Here is a 14208-nt window from a genome sequence, read left to right as displayed (position 1 = left end):
ATGCTCCCTCCACTCCAAGGGTCGCAGCTCCTTTGCAGGACTGCTGAAGGTCACCTACAAGACAGGGATCTTACAGGACAGCAGCAGAAGTTGGTCGCCAGGCATTCTTCAAATGGGTCTCCGGTCTCCTTGCGGGTCTTGAAGCTGGATAGGAGTCTTGGCTCCTTCGGTTTCTTACAGGATCTCTCCAGAGTGGGTGCAGGGGCCCTCGTCTTATCCTAAAAGCCAGATAAGAGCTGAAACTCCCACTAGCCAATGACGGATCCGGCCTACACACACACCCCAGCAGTGGTCCAATCAGGACCACTGGCGGAAAAACTCATGCATACCACTCAGACACTGATACCCATTTGTGGATTGGGACCAGACAGCCCACTTCCTGCAGCAAACGCACATAGCCCTGCAGTAGCCTGCCAAAAGCCTCTGCTTTCCCAGGCACTGGAAGTCCATAAAAGGATTCTCCTGGCCTCACAGGCCATGAAGAGGGGTAGAACAAAAGATGGCCAAAGGACAAGTGAAAAACCTTGTGGCATGGCCATGTTTGACCACTAGCCACAGTTAGTAGCCAAACGCAGTAAGGCTAAAACGAAATACCACAAAAATAGCAACAAGTAACTGCTGCCACCGGTTTTCCCTCTAGTGCACCTAGAGAAACCAAAAATCCTCTGAGTGTTAGTCTAGGGCAAAACAAAGTGTACCCCATTGTACTGCATTGTAAGATGCATTGAACAATGTTAAAAAATGACCACGTGATCACAAGTTACTAAAAGTAGTAACAAGGTAACAAGACTAAGGAAACCATGTTTCCCTTTACTTACAACCTAAAGGACATGTACGTTTCCTCATGACAGATGAGCAAAAATAAGTGTAGTGAAGCTCATGATTACAGAAAACAAAAGCATGAACATTTAATTCCATTTGAGGAAAAAATATGAGAGTGGGCTACTATAATTTGTAATGCCATATCACTGTAGCCACTATTTAGAGGACATATAACATGCAGAATGGATTTTAAAGATTGATGCCATTACTTAACGTCCTGAAGACGGGTCCAGCACACATCCCATAGCAGTTCAAGCCACCTATAGAGTGTTGTCTAAAATTGCTGCTAGAACTCAGAAACACATTTTTCTGTGTCGACGGAGTCGAGGACAAATGAATAATTAATTGAGGATATAAGTAATAGCAACATGTCTACCTCACATTCTTACTAACCTCACAATATTGTTTCAATTTAATAATCTTGTTAGGGTTGGTTTGTTAGAAAATATCGATTTTCATAAATTGTGTACTTTTTATGTGATGTTTCGTGTAAACAAAATGCATTTTTGTCTTTTTTATGAAATATTTTGAGTGTTTTTATACTTACAAATTAAAATATGTTTATCACTATTTTTCATGTTTTGATCGATTGACTTACATGGTTGATAGCACTTGTTGCAACTAGACACACTCAGGCCGTGTGTAGGCGGGTAGCTGTTCTCAGTGGCATTTCTTTATATATATATGGCAATAGGCAGTCAATGGGTGGCTAAATAACCGAAGAACAGCTATAAGCTATGTGTGGCTCCTCATCTGCCATTTCTCTCTAGCTGTACTCTAATGTAATAGTTCCGGCTTACTTGTGGCGCAAACTCCACCTAATAGCTAAAACTAAAAAAGGACATACAGTGGCAGATATGTTCCCGTCTTGCATTCAAACTCTAGAACGCTCTTAGTTTCCCCCTTTTGGCTACCTTTCTTCTCAAAACAGTCCAATGAAACAGCTTAAAGACCTTATTTTCACTAAATAACATGAATAAAGTGGTTGGGGAACTACGCACAGCACAAGGGTAGAATGTGCCCAATCTGCTTCATAAATGCCCATAACACTAAAGCGTGCCCATATAGACCCTTCCATGCTTGGTCTGCACAGTCTGTGACACAGGGGACCAGTACCTGCTAAATTGATGTCTACGCTGAAGCCCAACGTATTTTTGTTGTAGAGCAATGCCTGCTTGTGTGGCGTCCGCTGCAGTTGCAGTCATTTGCTGCTCCTCTTTAAAGTAAATTGAGTGGGTATTTCAGGAGCAGAAGTTCCCCATTACAGTTCTGTTGCAATCATCCCTTTTTCAGTGACTGAACTTGGTTTTGATATGTATTTTGTAATTTGCAGGCGCAGTATTATATTACTTTGAGATATGCATGAGTAATCTGTAGAATGAGAGCTCGGGCTTTAGGCTGTTAGTAAAACCAGACAAAACTGTTGAGTTTTATTTTTTTTATTTTTTTGCAGGACTTTGAAGGCTCAGATTTTCTGGATGCAGAGCTTGCTAAAGAACTTGAGGCCTCGGCTGAAGCAAATGAGGATATCGAAAGCCCGGTGGAGGAACGGCGACACGACGGCTACCCCTGCTCCCAGTGTGACAGAGTACTAATGTCCATGCAGGGGTTGCGCTCCCATGAGAGGAGTCACTTGGCATTGGCAATGTTTAACCGTGAAGACAAGTACAGCTGCCAGTACTGCTCCTTTGTCTCCGCTTTCAGGCACAAGTAGGTTTTGGTGACAAATGATACACTGTGGACGCCATAATGTGTGCATAGCTGTGATCTCATGGTATAAACTAGAACTGCCCTCTCCCTTTCTATGTAACCATAATACATGTGGGCATGTTTCATTGATTGTGAATCTTATACTTCCCAGACATGGGTGACTGTAAAGCAATGGATTGCAAGTAATAGACAGGTGCAGGCGGACTCTTGAAGGATGATGCTAGATAGCTGTCAGACTGTCCCTTTCCTGTGCATTTAAACCTAGCTCAAGGTACAAACTGAAGTCTTGCTTATGGTCAACTGATTGTGTTGAATTGCCCCGGACTGCAACGTTGGCTCTGTATATTTGGCATCTACTGTAGGGGTTCATTGTGATCTCATAGGAATCAGAAAATATAGGCATGGAGTATAAATGATTCCTGGCGCATTCAGTCCCATTTCCCCCTGATTTGAGATGTCATGGCTGCTGTGACAATGACCAGATCATATATATTTCTGCCGTACATTTACAATGAAACTTTCTTGAATACATGTCTGCATTTTGTCATTCATCAGGTTTGAAAGCCCGGCCCTACTGTTTTCATGTTGATAAACAATGTTTTGTAGTTGGCCATACCTTGGAATTTCAGCAGTGGGTATACCTCTTCTCAGGATCGAGGCTTTTCATACCACCACAGTACTCAGATTCCTCTTCATTGCAATGTGTAACTATGCCTTTGAAATCTTGGGTTGTAAAGAAACCCCTCTAGTTACTATAAGCCATTTAGTAATTTACTTAATATTCGTGTGCATCTCTTAGGAAAGATGTTCTTTTTGCTGCTTTCCTCCTATAGGCTTTCCTCCTATACACTTCTATGGGACACCTTTTTCTTTTTGCTTTGTTTAGGCTCCTGACCTGACTTCTTGGAGGTATGTAAAGCCTTCTGCTTTACTTCCCTTGTCTTTTGGCCAATTCCTATGGGAAAACTGCTTAGTCCATAAGAATATCAGTACTGAGAGTTTGGGTCTCTCTTTGAATTACTTGTATTCACCGTAAAGTGAAGCGATATATGATATCATAGGTTATTTATAATGCGCTTAATACCAAGAGGTTTCTAAGCGCGGACCGAACCTGTGTTACTCTGTGTCGTCTTGCTTCCAAGGCGAGCATGTTGCCGCTGAGCTATCCTCCCAAGACAAGTGTGGTTAGGATACTTTGTATCCTCATAGCCTTTTCTTTAGTGGCCTTAATACTTTTACATTGTGCCTAGAATTAATTGTGGCAGCAGATATTTTTCTACCGGGTTTTATACTTTTTACTCGTTCACTTTTCATTTACTGCAAAGGGCTACTAAAGTTGGCCGTGCCCTGAATGGTTGCTCGTCCTTTGACCTTCTTCCTGCCTGGAAATGCCACATGTGGAATGCCCTTTCCCAGGGAAGTGTCCCTGGACCAACCGGTGGACTGACCTGCTCCTTTCCCTGGCCAGGAGGCGGTTTGTGTATGAGTCCGGATGTGGGGGCTGGGTACTGTCTTGTCCCAGTGCACATCCAGGTGCCTGAATGTCTGTTGCTGGGACGATGTGGTGGCCAGTGGCTATCCATAGCTGGTGGACGTTGATCTGTAACTGGATAGCCACTGGCCGTTTGAATGGTGCAGATCCTTACCATTGGTGGACCTGGGCGAGTTTCCAGTCCAGATATTGGATAAAAGGACCCCTAGTCTTGAGATCACAGCTGGAGGCAAGTCCTCTACTAAGAAGAGGAGCCCATGGAGGACCCCAGCAGCTGACCAGCACCAACTCCAGTAAAGGCCTGGTGAAGCCCTGCTCGTCTTCCTGTTCCCATGAATACCCCTGGACCGTTGAAAACAACCAGTCTCGGTCCCTGCCCGAGCATCTGTACCTCCTGAGCCTTCGGAAGTGTCCCTGGACCAACCAGTGGACTGACCAGCTTTCTCTCTGCAGCTGTCAAATGCATCCTTGGATTTTGGAGAATCTTCAACTGGTACAACACAACACCTGCTCCTGCATTTTCAGCCTTCTTGCATCAATGGCAGCCTTGCAAGACCTGCTCCTTTGTACGTCCCTTGAAGATCTCATGTCACCATCTGACCGTAGTGACTCCCATTGCAATCCATTTTCTTTGCATCCAAGAGGTGTCCTGCAGTCGCCTGCATCGCAGAAGTCTTCATATTGTCTTTGTTTAGATGTTCAGCAGGAAGGTGTCTGGAACCGATTTCATAAGCACCACGACCAACCCAAACTAAATCCTTTTGACTCCTGGGCCTTCCTCGACCAGACCAAGCATAGAAGATTGTGTCTTTAACAGATTCCGATACCTCAGCGGTGGTCTCTTGAGAAATCTGCGCCAAGGGGTTAAGTTAACATAGCAGTTTTTTTCACCCCCTTTTCTCCATAGGGTTACATGGGCGTAAAAGTCCTGTCTCTAAACTACTCTTTCCTGACATGGGTCGGTGGAGGCCTGGTCAATGATCCTTTCCTAGCCTTCCTAGGCCTATCCTAGCGAGTGAGATCTGGTTTACTTACCTGAACTTAAATTTCCTTTTTTACTTTTGGATCATAACCACTGGCACCTTCCAAATCTCTTAATCAACCTACCTGTGAAGTATTACTTTGGAACTGATGAAGTTAAGATGCAATGCCCCAAACATGTTAGGCTTGCATTTATTAAGTGTTAGGGGTGTAAGTGTTTAGTGTTAGTTGTTCCTGAATCTCATGCATGCAAGTACTTGCTGGTGTTTCACTGGTTATTGAAGTGTATGCTTTCTTTCTTCTCTGAACTGTGAATGTGTGTTTCTGTTTGTATAGAAAGTGTGTGACAATATTTAACTAGTGGTTATACTTGCTTGGTGTGTATTTTAAAGGTCTAATAAATCATTGTATATTTGTGTACTTGCCTGTCTAACTTGAATTATTTCTGGTGTTCTGTGTGGACTTGTTGTAGCCCCAGACCATGCTCACAGCCCTCCTGAGATTAAGCCCTGCCGCTCTGCTACCTTACCTATGTTGTGTTTGGCTAGTTCTCAGTGCCTTCCTGTTCACCATAATAGGGTGGCCACCCAGAATCCATCTTAATTGCATTGATGCTTCATTCTACCATCTAGAACAGGTTTTTTTCTTTATGGCTGTGGTGTTTTTATCGTTAGTCTAACTTTAAAAGCACACATGAGCTAAGAAAGAGGGGTATTTGCAAAAACAGTGTCGCTGGCTGCCAGAAGATAGAAGATGCAGGTGTGTTATAGTGCAAAGCACAATACTTCTGTAACATTAGCTTCTCTGCTTACATTGTAGTTTGGAACGCCACATGCAAACTCATCATGGACATCACAAGCCATTCCGCTGCAAACTCTGCCCATTTAAGTCATCGTACAATAGTAGACTGAAGACTCATGTTCTTAAAGCTCATCCTGGTAAGTGTTCCGATAAGGTGCGAAATGCTTAGGTTTATACTTGTTTAAATTTGGACGTAGCTAATAGTTATGATGTGATGCTTATGGTGGCAACACGACAGGGAGTTTGGGTGTTTTCTTGTCATCTAAAGCAGATGGTGAAAGTTGACAAACTAGTTATGTTTCTCAGTGAACGTGCCAGTCCTTGGGGATGTTTACCAGTTAAGCTTTAGTCTCTATGTAATGTAAGTCTTCCATCTCTGCAGCGTGTGTTTGACCAGATGTTTGTAGTCCTATTGGTACTTAATTTTGCATTACCTACACACACATATGCATTTTATTGTATTCATTTCATGATACTTGACAGTTGGATCTGTCTATCTCTTACAAACAACGTGCAAACTTTTACAAAGATTAAAACTTATGAATATGGGAATCTTGGGTTCAATAGCCTGGCAGTTGATGTGAATTTGTTTTATTCTCTCAAATAGGTCGAATATGACAGTGTAAGAATATGGACATTAATAGACAATTATGGCTGTTCTTACTGTGTAGCATGAATATGTGTAAAATGAACTGGATTGGTGTAGCATGTAGTGTAATATTAGGTGTAGTCATGTGCATTTTCTCACTGTTGGGACCCTGACATCACGCTGTTCTGGCTTCTCTTTTCTCTCTCTCTCAGGTGAACACGCTTACAAATGCTCCCAGTGTTCCTTTTCCACTATGACAATCAGCCAACTAAAGGAACACTCTCTGAAAATACATGGGAAAACGCTGACTTTGCCACGAATGCGCACTTACCACCAGATGTCCTCTGACAACCAAGAAGGCACATTCCTTGATGGTGTAGATGATGATGATGAGAAATGTGAAGGTAAGGAGCAGCGACAAGGCCTGTCTGCATATCTTTATAAAGTAGTTCTGTGTTCAGTACTGTAACAGTTTCCTCGGGTTTAGTTGATAAACTAACCATGTGGTGATTTTATAAATTTAAGAGGCACTCCCTGTCATAGAGTAGCCAGAGTTATGTTACATACAAGCTTCATTTTAAATCTCATGGGGCTTACATTTGTTAATTAATAGCCTCTTGCCTTGTTGGCCATACCCAATATTTTCCACAAGGCCTACTTCTGAAACCATTGTGTGCCTAGGGGTATTATTTGTACTACACTGTCTTGTCCACCTTTATTTCAGACCAGTTCTACTACACACTCTGGTGTCTGACCAACTTTGCTGGAGATAATCGTAGAAAGCTCTGTAATCTGCTCCCTTTTCCTACTACTTGTCACCTTTTTCTCCATTCCCACTGTCACTAAATCACTCTAAACACACATTGTAACCTGCCTTTCTGCCAACAATTGCCACGCCGGCAAATGCCAGAATTCTCCATTTTCCCTCAACATTTGCCACCAAATCCATACCACCTCCTTCACATTTCCTCTTAACTTATTCTCCCCAACCTTTCCTCCCATGATGTTGGGATTCACTGTAACTGCAAAATTAGGTTTTCAATTGATGCCACCTCTGCATTATCTAACTAATATCAGCTGTTGCACACATGCAAGATTCTGACTCCGCCCCACATTTCATATAGCAAAAATCCTCCTGAATGCTCTATTCTTTTGCGAAGTGTAGACTACTGCAAAATCATTAGTCCCTCCTCTCAATGCCTTTCTTCCCTTTGAGAAGTGTCTCTTCTTAATGCCATCATGCTGGCATTCCATAGGTCTACCATTATTCGCTGTAGAACTTGCAATTTCAATGTTCAGTTGTGCCAATGGCATTGCCAAATGCCTGCATAGCACATACTGTCACCCTATGCGACCTGAGCTACACCGTACCTCTTAAATATTACCCTCCTCCCTGATAGTGTAATTAAGTTTACTAGTAGTAGTAACAGATAACCCAATGCTTTCAGACACTCTTGCAGAAGGTATGTTTACACTGCAGTAAAGGCAGCATTTCATTGCATCTTATCCATTGATAAAAAGCCAACTGCCCATGTAGAGTGATATAGACTTATTTGAATGCTTTCCTGACTTCTGATCGTACCCAGAGCTACTAAGATAACAGCCAGATATGTCTGATTCTTGGACTCTATCTTTCATCTGTCATTAATTTTTCGTATCACATTACTGAAGAAGTCCAACATTGACTCACAGTAGCAGCAGTAGTTACTGCAAGTCATCAAAATCAGTTCTGCTCTTTGCATCCCACCCATTTGAATGTGCTTGACAAGATCCAGAATATCTTACAGAGCTCCAGAAAGGTCTCCCATCTCCGTGCCAGATTGCAGCTTATGCCAGGGCTTTGTACATGCCTTTCCCTGTTGAGGATTAGCTCCTGGGGGTAGGCATATCTGCATCCAACCTTTATGCAGGTTCCTATAGGGTAGATCTTGGCAGAGGGACTGGTTTTGTGCATCTGTAGAATTGATACGCCTGCCCCTCTGTATAGAAGAACCCACCTAAATAACTTTATTCCTACTGCCGCAAATAGCTGATTAATGCCACATCTCTAGAGCTAGCAGTGCTCAGAGCCTCCATTGTCCTCAAATCTCTTTAATATGGATCACTAATAAATCTGTGATGCATCCTTATCACATTCCGTGTAATTAAGGTAATATTGACCACAACATTGAACACATATTTTCCGTCCACTGGATTAGATCTTTGCAATCGGATACACCTTTGACTGTTTCAAGTATATCAGCATGCTGCTAATAGTAAAAGCCACATCTCGTTGCCTCCTGCATAAATCTAATCCACCACGTTTGAAATGCATATTCAGTGGCACTCAGCTGTGTTAGGTCAGGAGAATCGGCCTGTAAAAAGGAGAAGGAGCTACCTGCATTCCCAAAGCCCAGTAGATCTTGATCGTGTTAGACCCTGAAATATACCTACATATGTGTGAAAAGGCATTCTGTCATAGATTTGTATCTAGGTACTGTCAGAAGGGTGAGGGGGATCAATATCTAGGACAAGACGCACAATAAGAGTTAAACTAAGTTCCTTTATTTTTCTTCTGATAACAGGCTGGGCAAAACTGCAAACAAGGCACTATAACAGTAACTCGAACTAATTGAGACTTCCTCTGACTTACTAAACAAAATCTGGGTTTAAAGGTGTTATTGGACCCTTGATCAGATTTCCTTCTCAGGAAGTTCTCCCTGAGACTCAACGTTGCGCTTATGGATTTCCTCCACAATTCTCTGTGTATATGGTAGAGTCTCCTCTTCCAAGATTCTCGGCCCGGGCTAAAGGGGCTCCTGCACCCTTTTAACCTATTTCCTGAATCTTGTCCCCTTCAGTTAGAGGTTTAAGGAATTCCTGCCTCCTTCACACGCTTTTTGTTTTTTAATTTTTTTTTAATTTCTTTATTGGGTTTTCAACAAATAGTAACAAACAAAGGATCATTGATTAGTCAATGCAGTATGCATAATTCAAAAAACAACATAATATAACATTCCCAACCCTCCCGCCCCACCCCCCTCCCTCCGAGACCTCAGTTACATCCACAGTCTTCTTCTGGACCTCGTGCCAGGCCGGGACTGTCCGTACTGACCGAGGCGCTGTCTTGAGCTGCTGGATGGAGCAATGGCGCTGTTAACGCCACCCAACGGTGTAGTTAATCACTGCAGTCCAGCCTCTGTACCTGAATCGCTGTCTCCCAGGCCGCGGTCTAAGCGGCTATCCACATTTTGAGGTCACCCCACCAAAGGGCCTCGCTAAGGCCTCTGGCGCTTTTCCATCCCATGGCTATGCGTCTTTTCGCTGTTATGTATATCAAGTCAATGAGTTTATTTAGGGGCTTATTCTTACTGTTTCGCTTGCAACTTCCCAAAATGCAGGCTGCTGGCTCGTGAATTTCCACTTCAATCTCCGCGTTTGCTACCCTCTCTCACCTGGGCCCACAACCTCTGGACCATCGGACAGCCCCAGAACATGTGTGTCATTCCTGCCCTCGGCTCGTTGCATTTGGGGCATGTCTGGGTTGTGGCTCCTTTGAACCTCGATATGGCGCCAGGTGTAAGGTAGGCCCTCTTGGTAATGTACAGGTGGATGCGTTGGAGACAGGCATTTCTAGAGATTTTTTTTTATGGTAATGGGTTATTCTCTCCCCTGCTTTGTCCTCAAATTCAAGGCCCAACTCCCTCCCCCACCTCTCGTTGCATTTAAGTTCATTCTTGGTCATGCCCTGCAGTAGGGCTTTGTATAGTCTGGAGGTTGCGTGGCCCCCCTCAGCAGTGTCCAGCATTGACTCAATGATTTCGTTCTCAATTACTTGGTCGGTGGCCTGCGGCCATCTGTTCTTCATGGCCTGTGTTACTGCTCCGTGGAGCAAAAACTGGCCTGTGGGCAGGCCTTTGGACTCGCTGAGGTCGGTGAACGTCATGAGCTCCTGTTCGTAAGTGAGGGCTCCTAATACTGCCACCTCATAGGGTTCCCACTGGGTGCGTGTTTCTGTGTGTCCCCATGAGAGCTTAGTCATGACTGCCGCAATGGGGATCTGCGGGGAATACAGGTCTGTCGCCCCCACTGTTTTACAGGCCCGCTTCCAGAGCTGGGTTCCAAGCCTGACCAGGTATGGGTAATGTCTCAGAGCCCCCTTCTCAACTCATAGTAAGTGTCGGAGTAACAGTCGAGGCAGAGCTGGTTGGAGAAGTCGGGTGTCTGAGGTGGTTTCATCTGCCATCCATTGCGTCACATGCCTTAGTTGGCTAGCCAAGTCGTATAGTTTGAAATTAGGGACCTTCAATGCCCCCCTCTCATAGGGTCTATGGAGAATGTCCAGCGCCACCCTGTGCCTACCTCGCTGCCAAAGGAATCCCCTACAGAGTTTGTTTATGTCTCTGAAAAAGGAGCGGGGGATGTTAAAGGGGACGTTGGAAAAGCAATGCAATAAGCGGGGGAGTGCCACCATTTTGAGGAAACCCGCCCGCCCCGCTACCGAGAGTGGGAGCTTACCCCAAAAAACCGTGGACTTTGCAAGGGCATCTTTAGCCCTAATTGTGTTGAGAATGTGTTCGGTGCTAGGGTTACGTGTATGGTAACACCCAAGTATCTAAAGGATGTCACCTGCCATTGAAGGTCTAGAGGGGGCAGGCATCTGTGCTCCTCACTATACAATGCAGCAAGGGGGTAGAGACAAGACTTGTCTTTGTTGATCTGAATGCCCATGTGTTTGTGGAAACAATCTAAAGTCTCTAAAATGTAGAACAGGAGGTGCTCAGGATTGTGCAGGTACAGCAGCATGTCGTCTCCGTACATAGAGACGAGGTGTGTCTCCCCGTCTAGCTCAATGCCTCCGTCCCCATACTCCTGCCGGAGATATGCAGCTACAGGCTCGGCAGCAATAATATATAGCATAGGGGACAGTGGGCAACCCTGCCGTGTGCCTCTGTAAAGGGGCCACTTCTCTGAATATGTCTTATTGGTGCACACTCTGGCAGTGGGATTGGTGTAGACCAATTGGGTCCATTTAAGAAAGGCGGGTCCGATCCCCATCCTAACCATGGTGGCGTATAGCCATTCCCATCTCACCGAATCGAAGGCCTTGGTGGCGTCTAGTGACGCCACAGCATATTTCTGAGACCCTTGCTCGGTGCTGTATATGATGTGGTGGAACCTGCGCAAGTTTTCGGTGATAGAGCGCCCTGCCACGTAGCCAGTTTGGTCCTGGTGAATCAGCAGGGGGATCACTCTACGTAATCTATTTGCAAGGAGTGCAGTCAGTATTTGTTATCTACATTTAACATAGATAGTGGTCTATATGACCCACAGTCCGTCCCATCTTTTCCAGGCTTCAGCAAGGGGATTATTATGGCTTCTCTCATGGAGTCAGGGAGGACACCGCGTTCGTAAGCCTCGTTGTATACTTGCGCTAGCAGTGGGACAAGGGTCTCCTCATATGACTTATAGACTTCCCCGGGTAGGCCATCCATGCCCGGTGCTTTCCCAGATGGTAAGGATCTAATTATTGCTTTCACCTCGTCGGGGGTGATTGGGTCATCTAGGGCCTCAGCCATTTGTGAATCTATTTTGGGTAGCTCTATGCTATGCAGGATATCCTCGATCTCGGTGTCAGTGGGGGGCAGGGTCTTGGAGTATAGGTCATGATAGAACTCGGAGAAGACCGAGTTAATCTCTGCCTGGGTGTGCGCTGTGGTGCCATCAGGTCTGAGTATGTGGCAAGTATGAGTCCTAGGGGTTTCCCTCTTGTAAAGCCAAGCTAAGAGTTTACCGGGTTTATCTCCCAGCGTGTGCGTTCTTTCAGTGTGCTTAGCATAACTTAGTTTCCCCAAGGTTTCCCAGTGCGACATGCAGGTTTGTCGCAGTTTGGTTATTTCCTGTCGATGTTCTGTAGTCGAATCTGCCCTGCTCTCCAGCTACCCCAACTCTCTTTCTGCGCCCACCAGGGAATTCGTGATGGACCTTTGGGCGCCCCCCACCACAGCTATCATCTCTCCCCTCATGACTACCTTATATGCCTCCCACGCGGTACTGACACATTCTACGCTGTCCAGGTTGTTTTGCCAGTATTCATCGGTACTGTCTTTTTTATGTGTTCACGAAAGGCTGCATCGAGCAGGGCTTCGGCCCTAAGTCTCCACGTGGGAATTGGGGGTCTGGGCGGGTGTACCTCCCAGGTAGCCAACATGGGGGAGTGGTATGACCGCACCCTTGGTAAATACTGTGCGTCGCAAAACGTGGCTTGCTGCCCCAGACTGACTAGAATATAGTCCAGCCTAGTGTGGACGTTGTGTGGCGGGGAGAAGGAGTATTCTCTTCGCTCAGGGCCCTGTTCCCTCCACAGATCACATAGTGACAGCTGACTTATTAATTTAGACAATATTTTGGCTGGGGGGGGATGCGCGGGAGTGCTTGGAATCAGACCTGTCTTTGAGGGGGATCTAGGGTGCAATTATCGTTCCCCCCCCCCAATCATATTGCAGTTTACATAAGGGCTCATTCGAGAAAACAGGGAGTGGAAGAAAGCGGCGGCATCATGATTAGGAGCATAAGTGCTAACCAGGCATAGTTCCCTCCCTTCCATGGTACCTTGCACAAGTGCCATCCTGCCCTCGTCATCCGCCTTGGTACTCACTACTCTGAATGGGATAGTCGGGTCCATCCATATCAGGACCCCTCTTGCATAAGAGGAGTAGGAGGATCCGATCAGGGTCCCTCGCCATGGCTTGGCTAGCGCCTTCAGTTTTTCCTTCGTTAGGTGTGTCTCCTGGAGTATAGCAATTCCAACCTTGCATTGTCGCAAATATGCGTGTATCCGGCGTTGTTTCACAAAGCTGTTCATGCCTCTGACGTGCCACGTCATTACTTTTATTCTTTCAGCCATAGGTGTGGTGGTGTCCGTTGCTCCTCCTCGGCCTCGGTCGAGGTCCTGTTAATGATGTATCTGTCGTGAAGTTATCCTGAGGTCTCAGTGTTTTTTGTTCAAATTTCCCAACGTGCTAACTCTCCGTTTCTCCCTCCATTTTAACAAACTTCCCAAACGTAGAACTGGTCCAGCGAGGTGACCCTCGTTATGACTGTCCCGTTTCCGCTCCTTAGGACCAGACATGGTCTTCGGGTGCCCTACGGGCGGGTAAACGTACCCTGAAAAAAGAAACTCCTGGGGGTTGGGGGAGCTCTTGCTTCGGCGTTCCGCATAGTAGGATCATATCAGCCGCTTATTAGGCTAGGCCCTTCTGCTGATACTCAGTTGTGTTAAGAAAAGTTCTCCTGCAGTTTTTGGAAGGTGGTTCAATGCAGCTTCCGCCTTTTGTCTTCGATGTCAGGTAGTTGCTGTCCATCCATCCAGTCCTGTGCCTGTTCCGGGGTGTCAAACAGGAGGGCCCTGTTGTTGTGTATCACCTTTAGTCTTGAGGGGTATAGACGCATGTATCGCAATCCTGCTGCTTTCAATCTGGCCTTCGTATGTATGAACTGAGCTCTGTTCATCTGTACTTGGAAGGTGTAATCGGGATAAATCGCGATCTTGGCAGAGTTCCTCTTGATCTGGCCACCTGATCGCGAATACACCAAAATGACCTCTCGGTCCCTGTAGTTCAGTACTTTCGCGATCATAGGCCTAGGTGGACCGCCTGGTGGTGGTTTCTTGGCAAGTGACCTATGAGCCCTCTCTATGGAGAAGCCCTGCAACAGCTTTTCCGCGCCGATCTCTTGCAGCAGGAGGTTCTCCACATAGTTGGTGGGGTCCGTGCCTTCAGTGCCCTCCGGCAGGCCGAGAAGCCAAATGTTGTTGCGGCGAGCCCTCCCTTCT

The 14208-nt window shown here is 45.7% G+C and overlaps 1 protein-coding gene across 4 annotated transcripts in view; it reads left to right on the top strand.

Moving 5' to 3' along the window:
* Positions 1-14208, top strand: part of ZNF462 (zinc finger protein 462) — a 389210-nt gene that overhangs the window by 268165 nt on the left and 106837 nt on the right. For all 4 annotated transcript variants that reach the window (XM_069630823.1, XM_069630824.1, XM_069630821.1 and 1 more), the window contains 3 exons: positions 2276-2532; positions 5825-5943; positions 6608-6799. In XM_069630823.1, the coding sequence (XP_069486924.1) occupies positions 2276-2532; positions 5825-5943; positions 6608-6799 (568 nt within the window). The remainder of the gene's footprint in view (positions 1-2275; positions 2533-5824; positions 5944-6607; positions 6800-14208) is intronic.

This window comes from Ambystoma mexicanum, chromosome 6q (genome assembly GCF_040938575.1).
Source record: "Ambystoma mexicanum isolate Mex_15411 chromosome 6q, UKY_AmexF1_1, whole genome shotgun sequence".
In the NCBI taxonomy this organism is placed as follows: domain Eukaryota; kingdom Metazoa; phylum Chordata; class Amphibia; order Caudata; family Ambystomatidae; genus Ambystoma; species Ambystoma mexicanum.
The sequence above is the reverse complement of the archived record's forward strand: the minus strand, read 5'-3'. Positions and strand labels throughout refer to the sequence as shown.